The following is a 17417-nucleotide window of genomic DNA, read 5'->3' as shown; positions in this document are numbered from 1 at the left end:
TAGTCAATATATTTTTTGCTATGATCTAGTCATAAACTTTTATATGCTAACCCGGGTAAGAGTTTATCACAAATTATATTATGTAATTATTTATTCTTATTTAATTTAATTAATTTCTACTTTTTTTCAGCTGCATACAAGATATTTTTTCCTGCATATTTGCTAACAAAAATTGTAGCTTAAAGTCTAGTCTTTCGTAGATAATCTCTATATATTTTTTATTATATTCATATAAAAAGTACAAAAGTTGTTTATAATACACTTTTTCTATTTATCAAAGTAGCGAGTATTTAAGCCACTTTCTAACTGATTACAGGGCATCTGCTCGTGGAGCATGCCCACCATTCTCACTTGTTATATTGGCATTCCGGTGTCGCTTAGCCAAACTCTGCTCTCAAACACAAACAACTGCTGCGCTTTGTTTATTTACATAAGCATATACCCTGTCAGACATATATGTGTATAGCATATAAACTTAAGCATATATATATATATATATATATATATATATATGTACTATATACGACTGTCTGTCTCTTGAAGATATTTGGCTAAAGGCTTTTAGGGCCAGCTCGCCGTTAGTTGGCGCTTCAAGCGAACATAAAAATGCCCTTAAAAGCCGGCACAGAGACTGAAGACACAAAACAAGAAAGTGGACAAAAATAAAAATAAAAGTAAAAAAAAAAATAAACAAGAAAAAACATCAAGAAAAACGAAGCAAATATAAAACTTATACCAAAAAGGGATTGACGGATATAAATGGTGATATGACCTAAGGTCATTTGTATAAAATTAAGTTGAGCAACATAAAAACCAGCCCACAAACGAAATGACAATAACAAAAATGACGAAAAAAAAAAACACAAAATCTCAGCAAATAAAAACAAAATACAAAACACAACAAAAACTAAATAGCTAACAACGAGGAGCACCTCAGTTGTTTGTATCTTCTTTTTTTTTTTGTGCTCTACGGTTTAATCAAAGACTTCCAATCGATTTATAATAAAAAGGAAAAATGAAAACCCGCAGCCAGCAGAGGCTAACTGTAAGAGCTAACTAAAAAGCCCACTTGAAAATCCTTGACGCGCTTTTCATTTGGCCGCGTTCATCTTTAATAAATTTTTATGCCGTATGCTAATAAAGATTTTCTGTCGTGCCCCAAGCCATTTGCCACGGCCAAAGCAACGGCTATGGCACTGGTTATAGCGCTGCTTCTGGTTCTGCTCCGGCTCTTCTCCTACCTCTGGGGAGGAGGAGGGGCACCCATTTTAATATCCAGCCACGTATGTCATGGCACAAAACCATTAAGCACAAAAAGCAAAGTAAAATGCTAGAGCTGAATGCAGGAGCGAAACAACATAGAAAAGGAACAAAATATATGTATATACAAGCACACACACACACACACACACACACACACGCACATACAAATATATAGAAAAGATGTAGAGGAAGCAGCGGAAAAAGCAGGAAAAAAATTATGCCCCAGACGCCGCTGAATTTTAAATGAGCCTTTATGGGCTTCATTTCAGCGTGTAAATTATCTCATTTGTCAGCAATTGCGCTCTGCGTGTGTTAGTGTATATATGTGTGTCTGTGTGTGTGTAGCTCAAGTGCTCGCCCAGACGGCCATGCCCCACCGCCCAGCATTCATATGCGACATGTAGTCAGCCATTTGTAAAATGATTCAATGGCGTCTCCTGACATTTAATGAGATAAGCGCACGCTTTGTGCGATAAGATTATGTTTTGCCCCGGCAAAGACCAGCCGTTGCGTATCAACATGCCATTGCCAGTATTGAGTGCAAGTACACTGAAGCCTTTAAGAACGAACTGCTCAGCGCAGCGCTCAACTCTTTGAGACAATCAATTTGCTTCGGCCCAATTTTGTTGCTAACTTTTGCTTAACAACTTTTATTTTCTTTACAAATACATCTAGACTACAAATAACTGCAAGAAATTTATACACAGTCATTGTCCGTTTTAAGCGTAAGTACAGTGAAGTCATTGCAAACGAACGAACAGCTTCTCACAGCTTACAACTCCTTCAGACAATCAATTGGCTCAGGCCAAATTTTGTTGCTACTTTTCGTCCAAAAACTCTTGTTTTCTTTATAAAAATCTTTTGCTGAAAAAATAAAATGTTTGCAAAGAAAATAAATGCACAAACATTTGGACTTTAAATATGTGCATGACATTTATAAACAGTTCAAAATGTGAATGTTTCATTGAAATAAAGTCAAATAGTTGCCATTCATTCTATAATATTTTTCTATAAATTACACTTAGAGAAAAATTTTAACTATGTGGTACCCAAATCAAGAACAAACTTTTTAAAAATGGATAATATTCTTAAGCTGGAATTAAAGTTTTTATTCTTAAATAACTTTTTTTTATCCCAAATTAATTCCAAACAATACTCAAATACAGAACGCAATGAAAAACAATTTTGTTGAGCGAATTTTAAGTATCTTCTTCTTATATTTTTTTTTAAGTATTTTGTTTTTAAAACAAGTTCTTATCAATTGAACGAAGAGCTTAAGAGTCGGCAAGAATTTATGAATGTCTATAAACAAAATGTACTTAAAATTTTTAAAGCCTTACTTTTTTTTCTATTATCTCTATTCATTAAGCGGACAGCTGCCTAGCAGATCCAAGTGCGTGTCTGCAGACCTTCCACCGTATATACATATAAATACATATATATATAAATATAGGTATTCCATATACAGCCACACATATCATCTGCAGCAATTGGCCCACACAATTCCGATCATAATCGCACATCGGAATGCGCTTACGCTTCGGAATCCGCTCGTTGGATGCGCTGAGTGCTTCTCATGAATGAAATGCAAACAAATCTGTAGCATCGCAATAAGCCCTAAAGGCGTTACCCAAGAGCCAAACCAAATACAAACCGCAGCGAAAGGGGGCCCGAAATATATTTATAAACACATTTAAGTTGTCACAAAGAGATTTTGCAGTTGGGGACTGTTTAACCAATATTTGGTTAAAATTTGGTCGGCGCGACAATGTGTTTATCAGCCAGATTTTATTTACTTGAACCGCGACCCTTGTCTAACCTAAGCCAAAAAAAAAGGTTTGAAGGTGTTTTAATTTTGAGAAAGTATTCAATATCTTAGCACAGAATACCCCATAAATATTAGCACTTAAATGAGAGAATATATTGATTATCATTTATTTAGCCTGAGTATCCCATAAAATGATGCTACACAATAGAAAGAAGATGAGTTCCTGAAAGTACCTTTTTGTAACGAAAGGCAATGTAGAAATTGGTTTTGGGAAACAATTGCTAAACCTTTTGCATGTCTAGAGCATCTTTGTTCCACATTGCAACTAATTTAAAGCATGATAAAATGCTATTAGACAATAAAAAATACAATGAAAATAAATTCACTTAACTCTTCTTCATATTTGAAAATATTCCTTTTGTAAACTTTTTTCTTTTTCATACAGCAGTCATCCGTGAAATAGCTCTTTAGAAATTCGCTTGGTTTTCTATGGGAAAAAAGTGTTGGTTGACTGCCTCAAAAAAATGGCAAAATGTTTGTAGCTCAAACTACCAATTAGTACTTGAAAATTTTGATGTATGTTTGTACAAATGTGTTTCTGTTATTTTTTATTTATTCTTTCTATTTAATTTTTTATTTTAGTTGGTTTCATTTTATTATAACAAACTTGGGTATGTTTGAGTTTTCTGTGGACAAACTCGACTGGACGTCGACATGAATAGCATACATAACTATGTTATATGTGTGTGCATATATCCTGTGTGTATATATATATATATATATATATATGTATATATGTGTGTGCATAACAAAAGCAGCGAAGTTCTGGGCAACCGGGCACCGTACCCACCTTTTGACAAGGGCATAATTAAAGCATAACAGGAGTAACAGCAACGCCCCGCAAACGTGCCCAAAACAGGCTCCACCAAAAAATAAACCCCCCTTGCCAGGCAACGTTACAGCTCCTAGCCAAGGCGCTGCGGATCAGGGCGTGGCGGCGAGAGGGAGGCGCGATGGCGGCGAAGGAAAGTCGAGGCGAGGCAAGGCGCACATAAAAGCGAAACCCACTACATGGGGTGAAAACAGGTTGTTACTTCCTTGCAAACAAGGTTCCGTTACCGTTATGCCGTTATATATGCATGTCTATTTGTGTGCGTGTGTGTGTGTGTGTGTGTGTGTGTGCGCGCGGGTTTGTGTGTCTGTAGCTGGCGTATAAAAGAAAAGCACGTTATTGCCAATTTAACTTACATTGTGCATGTGTCTTTAAACAAAGATTTATGTACCCACTTGCATGCATACTCATAGCTACCCAAGTATAATATATACAAAGTGTGTTATTGTTGTTGTTGTGTGTGAGTGTGTGTGTGTGTGTGTGTGTGTGTGTGTGTGGGCGCGGGTCAGGTGTGCGCGTAATAACTTGCTATAGATATGTGTGGCGCCTGCTACGTGCCGTGCCGCCACTTAAATCAGCATAATGATATGCACTTATTGTTGTGGCAAATTTGTTAGCGGATATGCTGAGAGAAGCGGCAGGCCAGAAGGACCGCACCACCCCACCACACAGCACCACAAAAGCCCGTCGCTGTCGATTTCTTCATTTGCCTAATACGAGTCGACGCCATCATTAATCTAAAATATGGCTAAGACACACGCAGGCACACGCTCACACACACACACGCAGAACCACTAACACAGAGAGACGTCTAACGATGTGCATGTAATTATGCTCAGCCACACACGCATTTACTCACTCACATTCACTCACACTCACTCACACTCATTCGCACTCATTCGCTCTCGCTCGCACTCGCTCGCACCCTCACGCAATTTGCGTAAGCCTTGTTAATCGTGACAAAAGCTTATTGCGGTTTATTTGGGCTACTTGTTTCACATCCGGCGTCAATGTCGCTGCCGGCAAAAAGCAAAATCAACACACACGCATACACACACACACACACACACACACACACACACATATATGCTGGCATGTAATACAGTTATATGGCCAAGCATATGCGAGTGCTTGTCTGGTCGCGACTGGTCTCACTGGCAGCGCGCGTCACTTGCACACACATAATAAACATTTTAAACATTATATTCGTGTTTAGCAGCAGCTTCTTGCCTGCTAGTTGTTGTTGTTGTTGTTGCCAGAAGCGTGCGTGTGTGTGTGGGTGAGCGTGTGTTTGCTTCGAGCAAAATTTACGGGTTTTAACGAATAATGGCGCTTGTGGGAAATGAACGTTTTGTGTTCGCTTCTGCTTGTCATCGCATCGCGCCGAACATTCGCAACGCATTCCAAACACACACAGCATTCACCACTTTATCAGCATTTTACTTTGGCTCTTATTACCACACACACTCAGTACATTAGGGCACACACTCAAACTCACACATACACACATGTGCACAGGCACTCGTCTATGAGTTTTGCGAGTCTCTAAGGAAATTAAAAAACAACTAAAACAAATTAACAATGTAATGACAAAGTCTTATATAGCTCACATATACATACATAAATAAACATATGTATATGTTTCATACATAAACAAGCTGCGGCTTCTTGAAAAAGAGACACTCACACCCACACACTCTCACCAACCCACACACAACAGCCAGCCTGCTAATAACGTATCGAGCATTCATCCCGAAAGAAAAAAATTGAATCACCTACAATGAGGCCGCCTGTGCTTTTGGGACCACCCACAGCACAATGACTATGTTAAGTATACGCCACGGAATCGAGCAATTCGCACTTGCGAATGGCAAACGCTTTTAATGATGATCGATTTGGGTAAACAATGGAATTTCCGCATTCAAATTTTATTGCCAGCAATCAGTGGCGCACTTTCCGGTCGCTTGCCTACACAATAAGTGCGTAATGTTAAATACAACAACACATTTATCTACCAAAATTGCATTAATCTATCAAGTGTGCCGCCCTTTTGCTGTTTGGTTAGCTAATTTTCAATAGAAATTGAATGATTGTTATTGTCAGAGCATATGTGTGTAGGTGTGCGTGTGTTATTCGGGTGCAGCAGTTAGCATACGCCAGCAAATTTATAAAAAAAAAATGTTACTTTTAAAAAAATAACGATTTAATTAACTTGAGGCACCCTTTAAAGCGCTGAGCCAAATGCCAAACAGCTGTTTTCAGTCAATACCAATTTTTGGTATATTTTTGAGGTATTTTTAGCAAAACACGGAAACGGTCACACTTCCTCCCAATTGTAAACAAATGAAGAGTGTTGCCAGATTATCGAATACTGCCATAACACAAATACCACAAATTTGTAATTAAACAAACAAGGCAATTAATTGTGTGTGTTTGTGCTCAGTTTATGTGCGAAATAATTGGCGGCCAGCTGTGCAGCGACTACATGTTCTAACTGATGTGCAGCAGCAGGAAAAACAGAGCGAGCAGCCGCGACACAAACATTCCAATGCACTTTCTCTCAATGGTGTAAAACCAGTCTTGCGGCTTTTTGTTGTTGCTGTTCTTGTTGTTGTTTTTGACATCTATTCGATATCAATAGAAAAATACAGGCCAAATACGTTGTCGCGTTTGTGCGATGTGTTGTTAGCAGACTACTAAGCACCTGTGTGCCACAACAGCAACAACAACAACAGCAATCAAGCACGCTGATTGCTGTTTTTAACCGTCTTTATTGGCCAGTCACATCTTGCCCACTCTTGAGTGCGTTTCTCGATACTCTCGCGCTTTAAGAATTCATAATTTGCATAAATTTTTGCTATATGCATAACCCAGGCCGAGCATGTTTCTCCAATTGAGTCATTACGCCACGGAATTTTGTGCTAAACGTAAGTTTGTCATTTCACCCAAAAAAAAATTAAAGAAGAAAATTGTTCTAATTCCGCTTTCACATTAGGCCACATATAACCATATATATCCTATATATATATATATATAAAACAGGATGTCTTCAATTGAGGAGAAAGTGCGCAGCATATTGAACGCCAAAGATCTGGGCGATATAACAACAGAACTATGTGATTTCTCGCTGAAAGAGCAGAATGCCACGGCCGAGGCGCAAGGCGTGCAGCCATCGGCGACGGCCGACTTTGTGCCCCAGGTCGGGCAGACGATCAACTATATTGTGGCCTGTGTGCTGTTCAATGAGCACGACGAGCTACTCATGATCGAGGAGGCCAAGCCCAGCTGTGCAGGTGAGTCAACCAAGCGATTTGGCAACGTTTATGAAATATGATTTTTTTTTCATTTTCATCAGGCAAATGGTATCTGCCCGCGGGTCGCATGGAAAAGGGCGAGTCCATCACAGAGGCAGCGGCACGTGAGCTGTTCGAGGAGACTGGCCTAAATGCGGAAATGACCACGTTGCTGGCCGTGGAATCGGCCGGTGGCTCCTGGTTTCGCTTTGTGCTCACGGGTCGCATTACGGGCGGACGGCTTAAAACGCCCGCCGATGCGGACTCCGAGTCAATTCAAGCTCTGTGGCTGCGCAATCCCAAAGAGGTGCCGCTGCGTGCCAACGACATACTGAGCATCATTGAAATCGGACGCGCCTATCATCAGCACCAGAAGCAGGCGCAGCAGCAGGTGAATGTGGCACACCAGCCGCAGTGGCATGGCGACGTGCTGCCCACGCGTCATCCGCACAAGCGCAACTATATGCGTGTGCTTGCCGTGGCACGCAAACGTGCCAGCAACTCGATGAACATACTCATCAGCGAGAAGAATACGCATCATTTTCCGACCGTCGAACTGCATCCGAATCGCAGCCTTCACTCGACATTGCGTAAATTCATGATTGAGATATTTGGCGCCGAGCTGCCGCAGCATCGGCCACACGGCCTGCTCAGCGTGGAGCATGCAACAAGCAGTGATGAATGCACCGATGGCATCTGCCTGAATCTGCTGGTGGCCTTTAGGCCGCCGCTCGAGGAAATTTCGCTAATTGGCAAATGCATTTGGCAGGAGCTCAGCCCGCCGCTGGACGAGACGCTGGCGCGCATACTCAGCAGCAAACATGCGTCCATACCCCTGAACGTGGTGCGATAGCTGCTTATCGACTAGTTCTAGCCTAATCTCTCTAACCAATGGTGCAAGCTCATATACATTTATATATATAACCTATAATTAGATAATACCAATTGCCACTTAATCATACAAATGTTGCGTATCAACTCATGAGACAGTCGAGTCTGTTTTTGACTTGGACTCCTACCTTTTAAATTAAATGTGAAACATTTTACTTGAGCTATTTGAGTTGATTTGTATTTTCTTTAATCTTAGCTCTTAAGTAGTAAGTGTTTTATTTATCCCTAAATCGTAAAGTTTCGAGCCGGGGCATAGTTTCTGCAAAGAATAATTGAAAAACAAAAACAACTAAGAAAGTTGTACAATGAATTTTATTGGCTATTTACAGTTCGTTGCGAAGTGATCTGTTGATCTGCACACGCAATTCACATATGTTCATGCAGAATCAACATTCTTCCTGGATTGGGTGTGGGTGTGGGTGTCCGTGTATGTGTGTGTCTCCAGTATTGTTATAGTTGACTAGGTCAATTTAGCATGCACAACGTTTACTAACACTTAACCATACATTTAGCCCTTCCAGATATTGTTGAATATCTCCATAAAGGAGTCGTAGATCATGAACGTAATCGCCACATCCAAACACACGCGTCCCAGACGCGGCACCGTGCCCTTGTAGAATGCCGACACGCCCTCGTTCTTTAATATTTGCATTGCACAGTCCACCGTACTCTTGTACTTGGCTGCCTCGAGGCCCTGCATACGGGTCTTAACCACATCCAAGGGTGTGTTGCCAAACACGGAGGCAGCTCCCGCAATGGCACCAAACAAACCCACCAACAACTTGGGCACCGGCTTCTTCTGATCACCGCCCTGCAAAGAAAAGAATTAAAGGTGGGTATATAATATAAATCTTTCAATTGCAAATTTAGAGATCAAACCAGGTTGAAATGTTAAAAAAAAAAGTATTGAAAGTTTTAAATCTGGGATGAAGTTAAGAATTAGAAAACCCTATAAGTCAAAACTTGTAATAAAGCTAGAGCTAGAAAATGAGTTCAATATTGCGTTTTACGCTATTATACAAACCCACAAATTGACTCAAATTTACGATATAGCCATGTCCCTCTGTCTGAAGTGCTTCTTTCCGTTGCACGCAGTACATATGTCGGAACCAGTTGGATCGGAACACTATATCATATAGCTGTCATAGGAACGATCGGTCGAAAAGTAGTTTCTTGTATTAAAAACTTTTTTGTTTATTAAGATATTTTGGCCATCCTCGGCATTTATTGCTTTTACTATGCTCCTCATATATTTGCAAAATCCTGTCAACATCGGACTACTATATTATAAAGCTGCCATAGGAACGATCGGTCAAAAATTAATTTGTTGTATGGAAAACTTTTTTGTTTTTCAAGATATCTTGACCAAACTTGCCATTGACACTATGTTCCCTACATTTATGAAAAATCTTATTTACATCGGAACACTATATCATATAGCTGCCATAGGAACGATCGGTCGAAAAGTAGGTTCTTGCATGGAAAACTTTTTTGTTTCTCAAGATATATTAACCATACTCGGCATTAACTATTTTCCCTGTGCTTCTTAGATACGGGCAAACCACTATGGACATTATGTAAAGGTTTGGTCTGCAAGGGTATTAAATCTTCGGCCTGCCGAAGATAGCATCTTTCTCGTTAATATTGAAATGCAAACAGAGTTAAAAAAATATTCAAAATTGTAGTCCTGTTAATTAGAAATTTTAGAAAGGTGTGAAACTAGTTTTGGAATTTTAGAGGTCAAAATGATACAAATGTGTACAAAATCAATCTTTCTGTCAGCAACGATTTAAAAGCAAATCTCAAATATTAAGTTACCTTGTACAGATCCTTCAACGACTCCATGACAAAGAAGCGGATGGCCTGATTGGAGCCCTGCTTCATGATGGTAGGCGCGAGACCCTTGTAGATGCCGCCGATGCCCTCCGATCTGACAATTTCACGGACGCCATGGGCGAAGCCTTTGAACTTTGGATTGGCACTGCGCTGATCGTTGATGAACTTGACCTTAATGGTTTCCATGGGCGTGACCGCAACGATGGCCTCACACACACCAGCCCCCAGGCCGCAGAGCAGCTTGCCTGAGGCGCTCAGCTGGCCCTGGGAGTCAACGAAGTTGGAGCGCAGGAATTCAAAGGCACCAAATCTGACAAAAAACATAAACTGTTTAGCGTGGCATCAGCTACGAACTCGAGTGGAAACTCACCTGGTTGCCGACTTGGGTATGCTGCCGTAGATGAGCACGCTGAGGCCTCGGTAGAGTCCGAAAAAGCCGCGCTGCTGGATCGTCTTCTTCACGCAATCCGCAATGCCATTGTAGCGCTTATTGACGCCCTTCTCGTCCAGCTGCAGTTGCGTCTTCACGTATTCGGTGGGGTAGGTTATGCAGATTTCAATGCCGCCGGTTATGCCGCCGGCAATAATACCCTTCAATCCCTTGGAGCCACCACTGGGCGCCGCGGCGGCACCACTGTTGATCATCCAGGGGCGCACCTGGAAGGGGCTCATGAACGTCGACAGTCTCGTGCGATCCATTTCAAGCTCTGACCTAGCAAAACCATGAAATTCGGAGAATAAGAACGCGATTAAGCTATTGTAATACATGGTTTTTGCCGTGGTCATAGGTGTTATTTGCTTGTATAAAAAAAAAACTAATTCAAAAATTCATCTACAAAAAATTTTAAAGGGCACGGGGCAAATTGAATAAATTGAATATAAAATCCCTTTCAGTGGGAGTATCTTGTCAAAGTAGGCAAGTTCCGTTCGTGCTGGAGGTGTGTAGGGGGAAACGGTGTGTGTGGAAGGGGCAAATGTGTAGCTAGAAATACGTTCGGGAACAAGTTCTGGAGGTAACATTATCATTGGATGCATAGAACATGCACTGATTATTCGAATATATCATCGGCATCCAAAGCACCTGTAAAAATAACTGACCAGCTCATAAAGTGTATCAGCTTTATATTTATATTCGTCAATTACCCACACTCACGTAAATTCTAAAAAAAAAAACGTATCTAATTAAATAAAAAAATTTCATCGAGTAGGTATTGCACGGAACCAATATACCCCTTTCTCACATATTCAAATTTTCCCAAGTACTTTGTTTAGGTTAGGTTAATAGCTAATCTATAACGTCTGCTTGTTCCGTGACAATTCATGATTTTATCGCGACGTTTTTCACCTTGAAATCAAAGTTCAAAATCGAAAACTATGTTGTGTAAGTCGTCGGAGCAAATACATAATGGATAGAAATGTGTCTATACGAGTTTGTCAAATGCTTTTGAAACATCTGCAACTGATTGCGATTACTTAAGATCGTATGACAGTGTTTTGAAATGAAACGGGTGGAAAAGGGAAAAGGGAATGCTAGAAGAATTCTCTTTTTGAGCTTTTTGCACTTGACAAGTTTATTTATTGTTATATAATTTTTGCAGTCACATAATAAATTATGGAATCTATAGCAATTATTTTGCATGTTTGTTCAGGAATTTCGCTCAATATTTATAACAATTAAACAAACTCAAACATTGCCGATAAAGATAAACAAAGTTTTATGATAACTTTTCGTTGGAAATGAGCGCACGCACACACACACTCACACACCAATTCCAGTAAGCTTCGAGTTGGAGAGCTGCGGCCGCTATTTGATCGGCATTTCTGATTGGAAACTGGTGCACTGTAATTCTAAGCCTGTGGCTGCAATTCAACTCACTTAATTATAATTGTATAAATGCAATATTTGAACCGCCTTGGCACTGGAACTCTTTGGTTGTTTCTGTATGAGCTGATTGGAATGCGACGGCGACGCGTTCGCGGCTAGGGCAGCGACTCAACTGCCTTCATGCTATGGAAACAACAAATTCCATTTTCCAATCACAAGAGAAAGCTACAAAAATTCAAATAGGCAGCACATTTGTAAACAAGCAGACACCAACCAACTGCTGCTGCTCACTGGCGATCAAGCGGCAAACCGAGAGCGCGAGCAAGTGGGAGAGGGAGAGCGTGCCGACGCGACGGCGGAGAGCTAAAGTAACGGCAATGGCGTGATACTGGATTTTTTTTCGTTTATGTCGACGCGGCAGAAAAAAAGATGTGCGCCTCTTAATGAGCAAACCCGTTTGGCCAAACTTACCGGAGCTTTTTCAACTGGAAAAGCTCGCCCTTGCACTAGTCAAGCGGAGCGTGGACAGAAATGACTTTTTCAAGTGTTTAAATAAGCGCGCAGTAAACAGCCGCAAAGTAGACAACAGTTTTTTCGTTTTAGCTTTGCAGCGATTACACAATGCAAGCACGCACACACAGGCACATGTACGTGTGATATGCTTTTGTTGTTGATTAACTCAAGTCATGCACCGTTATTTATCGTTCGCCAACGAATCGATATAAATGTTATCATTTAATAGCACATAATGTATGAGTGTTTTTTATCATTTACTATACTTTTTATTTAATCAGCAGACATTTGGATAATACTATACTCTATACTGGAACCGGCAAACTGTAACTGTTAACGCAACCAAATGCCGTAAGGTTAGTCACTGTTGCCCCCATAACTGGACTGCGCATGATTCACCCACACAAACATAGCTGTTCAAGTGCTGACATCAACCGTTACAGTGTCGCCAGGAAATGCGTGGGAGCCGCATAACCATGTGCTATGGGCAAAAATGTGTTGCATATGTCAGCGAATAACTCGAGATTCCTGCAATATGCTAAAAATCACATAAACGAATTGAATTTGTTCCCACGTAAACCTGATATAATATCAAGCAAAGCCGCCGACATACAATACTTCGACCCTGAACAAAAGGCAACATTATATTATCGAATACAATTTGAATATCGGCATAAAGCACGTGCGGTAAGGGCCCACCCAAGTACCCCAGGTTCGATTCCATTACCATATAAATCAGATCTAAGTTTAGCAGTAGTGCAGTATAATTAGGAAGACATATGTATATTATGCGACTTTAAGCGTGTAAAAATCCTACTCAAATGAAATAGCTCTATGTATATTAACTATAAATCCTGATGTTGACCATTTACAAGATCCATTTAAAAAACTTGAAACTTAAAGCGAAATATTAATTTTATTCAAATGCATTTTGAAATTTTTCACATGTCATTTACATACATATATTGCATATATGCATGTGTTTATAAATAAACATTAGAATTAAAGTGCAGTTCTTTTCATATTTTTGTTTGGTTTTTATGTTAATCAATAACAATATGTTACTAAGCTGGGAATTAGTTCGTAATGCAAATTTAGTTTAGACAGTTGATAATTCAGTCATGTTTTGCAGCCGAAATAGATGCTTAGACTGCCTTGTAGACACGCACGCTCTTCACGCTGCCAATGGTGAGGGTCTGTAAGAGAGAGAGAGAGATCGAAAGAGAGAGAGAGAGAGAGAGAGAGTTAGGATCGGAAGTACAGTTAGAGTCTGGCTGAACTTACGGTAATCAGCTCACTGTCGGTAAACTCGCGCACAATGGTCGAGGGCTTGTCGCCCTTCTGCTCCTGTGTCAGCTTGTTGCCATCGAGGGTGATGACACTCTTGACCTTGCGACCATCCAGAGTCTCCTCGTCGAACTCCTCGCCCAGTTTAAAGCTAATGGCAGAGGTCTTGAATGTCGACGTGGTGGTCAGTGTGTAGGTGTCACCCTCCAAGGTAACCTCCACTGTGGGGCTGACGGTGTTGCCCATTTTGCGCAGAACCATGCCAACGCCTACAAAATTGGGAAATTGCAGAATCAGTATACATATATATTGAATGAAAAACTTATACGCTTAGGCTAGTTTCAAATATCTGGATATACTAACTATACATAATATAGATTAGTGCATAAAAAAGTTGCAGGTTCGAATCTAGGGATTCTTGGTTCGGATGTATAGTATAGTTTTGTAGTCAGCGTCAGTTCAAAAAGCTTAACTATGTCCTATAATAATATGAATCTGTACATATATGCACTCAAAGAGCCTGAAGATTCGGGCAATTACTAATTGAATTACCCAGTCAAAGTTGAAGACCCACACACAATGCAAATCATATTGTATTTAATTGAAATAATCAAGCTGAATTATGAAGTTGCCAGCAAATAACCCGGGCCAGACCAGACCGAGTGTCATGCTCAAGGTTAACAATACGGGCCCAGGGAATATACCGGGGCAGACGGACGCACAGCCTCCGGTACTTATCAATTGGCCAGCCTAAATATAGCAAAACTGTACGAGCAAAGTAAAATGCAAGCGACCTTATCGCAATGCACAAGCGCATATAGTATACATGATATTGATATACATGTATATAAAAGGCATACACACACACACACACATATACATACATATATATGAAAACTCTAAAGAGAGGGGAGAGCGAGAGAGAGAGAGAGAGAGAACTGTGCCCCCTGTTGACCATCCATCAGCACAGACAAATCAATTATGCTCAATTATGTATTTGTTCAATTTTAGAAGTGGACAACCTTTTGGTCTCAAGTGTTTTATGGCTCGATAAGTTCCCACCGCCTATCTATAGATAATTTTTGGGAACTTTTACAGCTGTGCATAATCAATGTAGAACTTTTGTATATCGCTTCTTTGGACTGGAATAGATTAGAAAACAGTTCGCAAACAAAAAAAAATTGCACTAATTGTTGCCATACAGTAACATATTGATAAGGTGCAAAGTGCAAAAAAAAAAAAAAATAAAATTCATAATCTCAAAACTAAATTATCATTATTATTTGAGCTGCATATATGTATATGTACATATGTAGCTATAATGTTTATCATTTGTACTATATACTTTGGGTACACTGTCCAATCAGATAAATACAAGTATTATTGACGTTTCTCAACAACCATTTTCGAGAGTTATTTTCATTAAAAATCCGGTAATTCAAACCTCTTCAAAGTGTCGTTGGACGTTGAAAAACGAGATCTCGTTTGTGATTTGAGTTTTCCACAAACCACAAAAGACCGCAGAAAATAACAAAATAACCGAGCCACATAATGCGTATCGAATCGAATTACCAATTTCTCCGCCAACTTGGACTCAGACTAGACTAAACAGAACAAAGTTCGGCGGGTGTCTAAACAAATTACTGGATGACTAGGCGCACGTTTCTTTTATAAATTAAGTATGACTGATAATTAATATATGCACGGTGCAAAAAAAAAAAGCTTTAAAAATATAATACTAATGAACAAATGGTTTATTAATTTTAAGACCATTTCTAACTCCAAGGCAATGACTTTTGAAAGGTGATATATGGGAAAAATGGGATTTTAACGATTTTTTAAAAATATCTATACCTTCATCTTTCAATTTAACCTGTAAGTTATCTTTTCTATTTTCTCTTTAGTGATGGGAATTTGCAATTCCCCTGCTTGTGGGAAATATACTCTTTTTTTACAGAACAGAGTATAAATACAATATACGAAAAAATGCACAGACGTGCATCCATGGAATAGTAAAGTATAATTTAGTAATTAACAATTCAGGTGGTCGCAACTAATAGAAAACCTTCATTGAGTAAAGTACACACTTAATTTTAATTAGTTTTTAAGTTTATTGCCACATTACCTCCCGCCCGATAAGCATTTTATGACTTTTTTGTAGAGCTTTGCACCCGATTCGTCGGGTACTCTAAAAGTAACTCTGCCAAAAAGTGGAGCTGCGCATAAAACTGTCGAAAAAAGAACATGTTTTTTGCAACCACGTTTTTCGTTCTCATTGATTCTCCCCATCTTCTTTCTCTTGCACATCTGCACAGGGCGAAATTTTTTTTTTTTTTGCCGGCCGGCCGGCTAGCGGCTTTTTTCTGCCGTGTTTTGGGCTTCTTTCTCACGCTCTCGCTTACTCACTCCACTTTCTCGGCCACACGTGCCATTAAATACGTAATACTATTTGCAACATTACAGTACATGACCGTTAACAAAATCCTAGCTAATCACTTACCCAACTCCTTCATGTACTCATCAAAGTTCTCGGACTTGTCCAGTTTGTATTTCTTGCCAACGAAAGATGCCATTTTGCTGCGAAATGTGTTTACTTGGTTGAGTTACACGAGAATCAGACCACCACTGCTGAAAGCTCGCGCAAGCGGCCCACTTTTATACACGCGCACGGCATTGCCAGATGTGAAAACTCTGAATGAAAGCTTCCTTTGAGTTTGTTGAGAGCGTGAGCGTGAGCGTGAGCTTGCGCTGGGATACGTGATGGCAACACACATAAAGCGTTATCGATGTGAGTACATCAATTAAACTACAAATAAAGGTGGATATTTAAGTTTTCTTTTACCGTAAACAGATAAATATTGCATAAAGACAATAAAATGATGTATGTGTCATATTCATTTATTTGGGTGTGCCTATAACTATAAACTATCGACATCTGACGAGCATCGATAACTTTATAAGCTTTGACCGTTATATGCATTATACACAAGAATTTATATATATTTATGTATATATCTTAATCTATATTCATTTTATTATAAATAAGTAATAATCTATATGCATGAACATTTTGCGATCTTTGTGCTCGAGTAAAGTTTCTTTTGATTGAATCTTTTTGGCGCACGTTACTAAGAAGCACTACGATATATATATATATATATATGTATATATATATATATATATGTATATATATATATGTATATATATAGATATATGATATATATCTGCCACATACACACGTCAAACCCCACCCAGCTTGAGTTGATCAATTGCTTGCACTTTAATTGATTCAAACGCGCCGTCCGTACTATAACTGTCATAAGTATATCACGAATCATATGCTGTGAGAATTGCAAGTTCAAGTGGAATCTGTTGCTGTGAAAATCTACTATATATGTATATACTTATTCTACAAAATACCCATTGTGGGTCAACGAGAACACCCACAGCAATAAAACTTTGCGTGTTATTCTAAGAACGCTTTCAAATGTGTCATTGTATGTATGTGCTCGAATTTGGCAAATTGTGCAAATAATCTAATCGAGCATTCAAATACATTAAAGGCAATCGAATGCAATTCCACAAAGACTTTGTATGCCACGCTAGCCGTGTCTACCAATTTATATTTCATTGCTTTCTTATCTCATTAATTCAATTAACGTCTTCAGCATTCGTCCACTGCAGCTGAAGCCGTTTACTTATCTTGCGTTTCATAAAGATAAACATGTTTATAGCATGATATGCAAGAAAATATTTAAATTCAGTATGAACACAAAATTGTGATTTTTATTAAGTTTAATCTTAATGCACATGGTAACCCATATATTCTTATCAGCACCGATAATGTTC

The 17417-nt window shown here is 39.4% G+C and overlaps 3 protein-coding genes and 1 long non-coding RNA gene across 5 annotated transcripts; 2 read left to right on the top strand and 2 right to left on the bottom strand.

Annotated features, from left to right (window-relative positions):
• Nucleotides 1-6279: 6279 nt before the first annotated feature.
• Nucleotides 6280-8276, top strand: LOC135440959 (8-oxo-dGDP phosphatase NUDT18). Its single transcript, XM_064700380.1, has 3 exons — nucleotides 6280-6850; nucleotides 6919-7216; nucleotides 7279-8276. Exons 2-3 carry the CDS (start codon nucleotides 6967-6969, stop codon nucleotides 8067-8069), a joined length of 1041 nt encoding a protein of 346 aa, XP_064556450.1. The 5' UTR covers nucleotides 6280-6850; nucleotides 6919-6966; the 3' UTR covers nucleotides 8070-8276.
• Nucleotides 8277-8401: 125 nt separating this feature from the next.
• On the bottom strand, nucleotides 8402-11954 carry sea (scheggia). 2 transcript variants are annotated; one of them, XM_064700379.1, is made up of 4 exons: nucleotides 11820-11954; nucleotides 10314-10655; nucleotides 9926-10253; nucleotides 8402-8918 (listed from the first exon to the last, which is right to left on the bottom strand). In XM_064700379.1, exons 2-4 carry the CDS (start codon nucleotides 10640-10642, stop codon nucleotides 8616-8618), a joined length of 960 nt encoding a protein of 319 aa, XP_064556449.1. In that variant the 5' UTR covers nucleotides 10643-10655; nucleotides 11820-11954; the 3' UTR covers nucleotides 8402-8615. The 2 variants fall into 2 exon arrangements, with proteins under 2 accessions (XP_064556449.1, XP_064556448.1); XM_064700378.1 differs by lacking the exon at nucleotides 11820-11954 and having other exon boundaries at nucleotides 10314-10753.
• Nucleotides 11955-12050: 96 nt separating this feature from the next.
• On the top strand, nucleotides 12051-13183 carry LOC135440961 (uncharacterized). The gene is made up of 2 exons (XR_010438370.1): nucleotides 12051-12415; nucleotides 12566-13183. It is a non-coding gene; the product is annotated as an uncharacterized LOC135440961 (long non-coding RNA).
• fabp (fatty acid binding protein) lies at nucleotides 13179-16223 on the bottom strand. Its single transcript, XM_064700381.1, has 3 exons — nucleotides 16069-16223; nucleotides 13566-13837; nucleotides 13179-13477 (listed from the first exon to the last, which is right to left on the bottom strand). Exons 1-3 carry the CDS (start codon nucleotides 16139-16141, stop codon nucleotides 13427-13429), a joined length of 396 nt encoding a protein of 131 aa, XP_064556451.1. The 5' UTR covers nucleotides 16142-16223; the 3' UTR covers nucleotides 13179-13426.
• Between the last annotated feature and the right edge of the window lie 1194 nt (nucleotides 16224-17417).

This window comes from Drosophila montana, unplaced genomic scaffold (assembly GCF_035044405.1).
Source record: "Drosophila montana isolate Dmon_TW-CO22-7 unplaced genomic scaffold, ASM3504440v1 contig_1761_1, whole genome shotgun sequence".
NCBI classification, from domain to species: domain Eukaryota; kingdom Metazoa; phylum Arthropoda; class Insecta; order Diptera; family Drosophilidae; genus Drosophila; species Drosophila montana.
The sequence above is the reverse complement of the archived record's forward strand: the minus strand, read 5'-3'. Positions and strand labels throughout refer to the sequence as shown.

Coding starts and splice junctions, on each gene's coding strand:
- LOC135440959 (XM_064700380.1), top strand. CDS start 6,967: ATGTCTTCAATTGAGGAGAAAGTGCGCAGCATATTGAACGCCAAAGAT. Junction 7,217..7,278: donor GGCCAAGCCCAGCTGTGCAG/GTGAGTCAACCA, acceptor CATTTTCATCAG/GCAAATGGTATCTGCCCGCG.
- sea (XM_064700378.1), bottom strand. CDS start 10,729: ATGACCACGGCAAAAACCATGTATTACAATAGCTTAATCGCGTTCTTA. Junction 10,254..10,313: donor ATACCCAAGTCGGCAACCAG/GTGAGTTTCCAC, acceptor GTTTTTTGTCAG/ATTTGGTGCCTTTGAATTCC. Junction 8,919..9,925: donor CGTTGAAGGATCTGTACAAG/GTAACTTAATAT, acceptor TTTTCTTTGCAG/GGCGGTGATCAGAAGAAGCC.
- fabp (XM_064700381.1), bottom strand. CDS start 16,141: ATGGCATCTTTCGTTGGCAAGAAATACAAACTGGACAAGTCCGAGAAC. Junction 13,838..16,068: donor TGAGTACATGAAGGAGTTGG/GTAAGTGATTAG, acceptor CCAATTTTGTAG/GCGTTGGCATGGTTCTGCGC. Junction 13,478..13,565: donor CCGACAGTGAGCTGATTACC/GTAAGTTCAGCC, acceptor TCTCTCTTACAG/ACCCTCACCATTGGCAGCGT.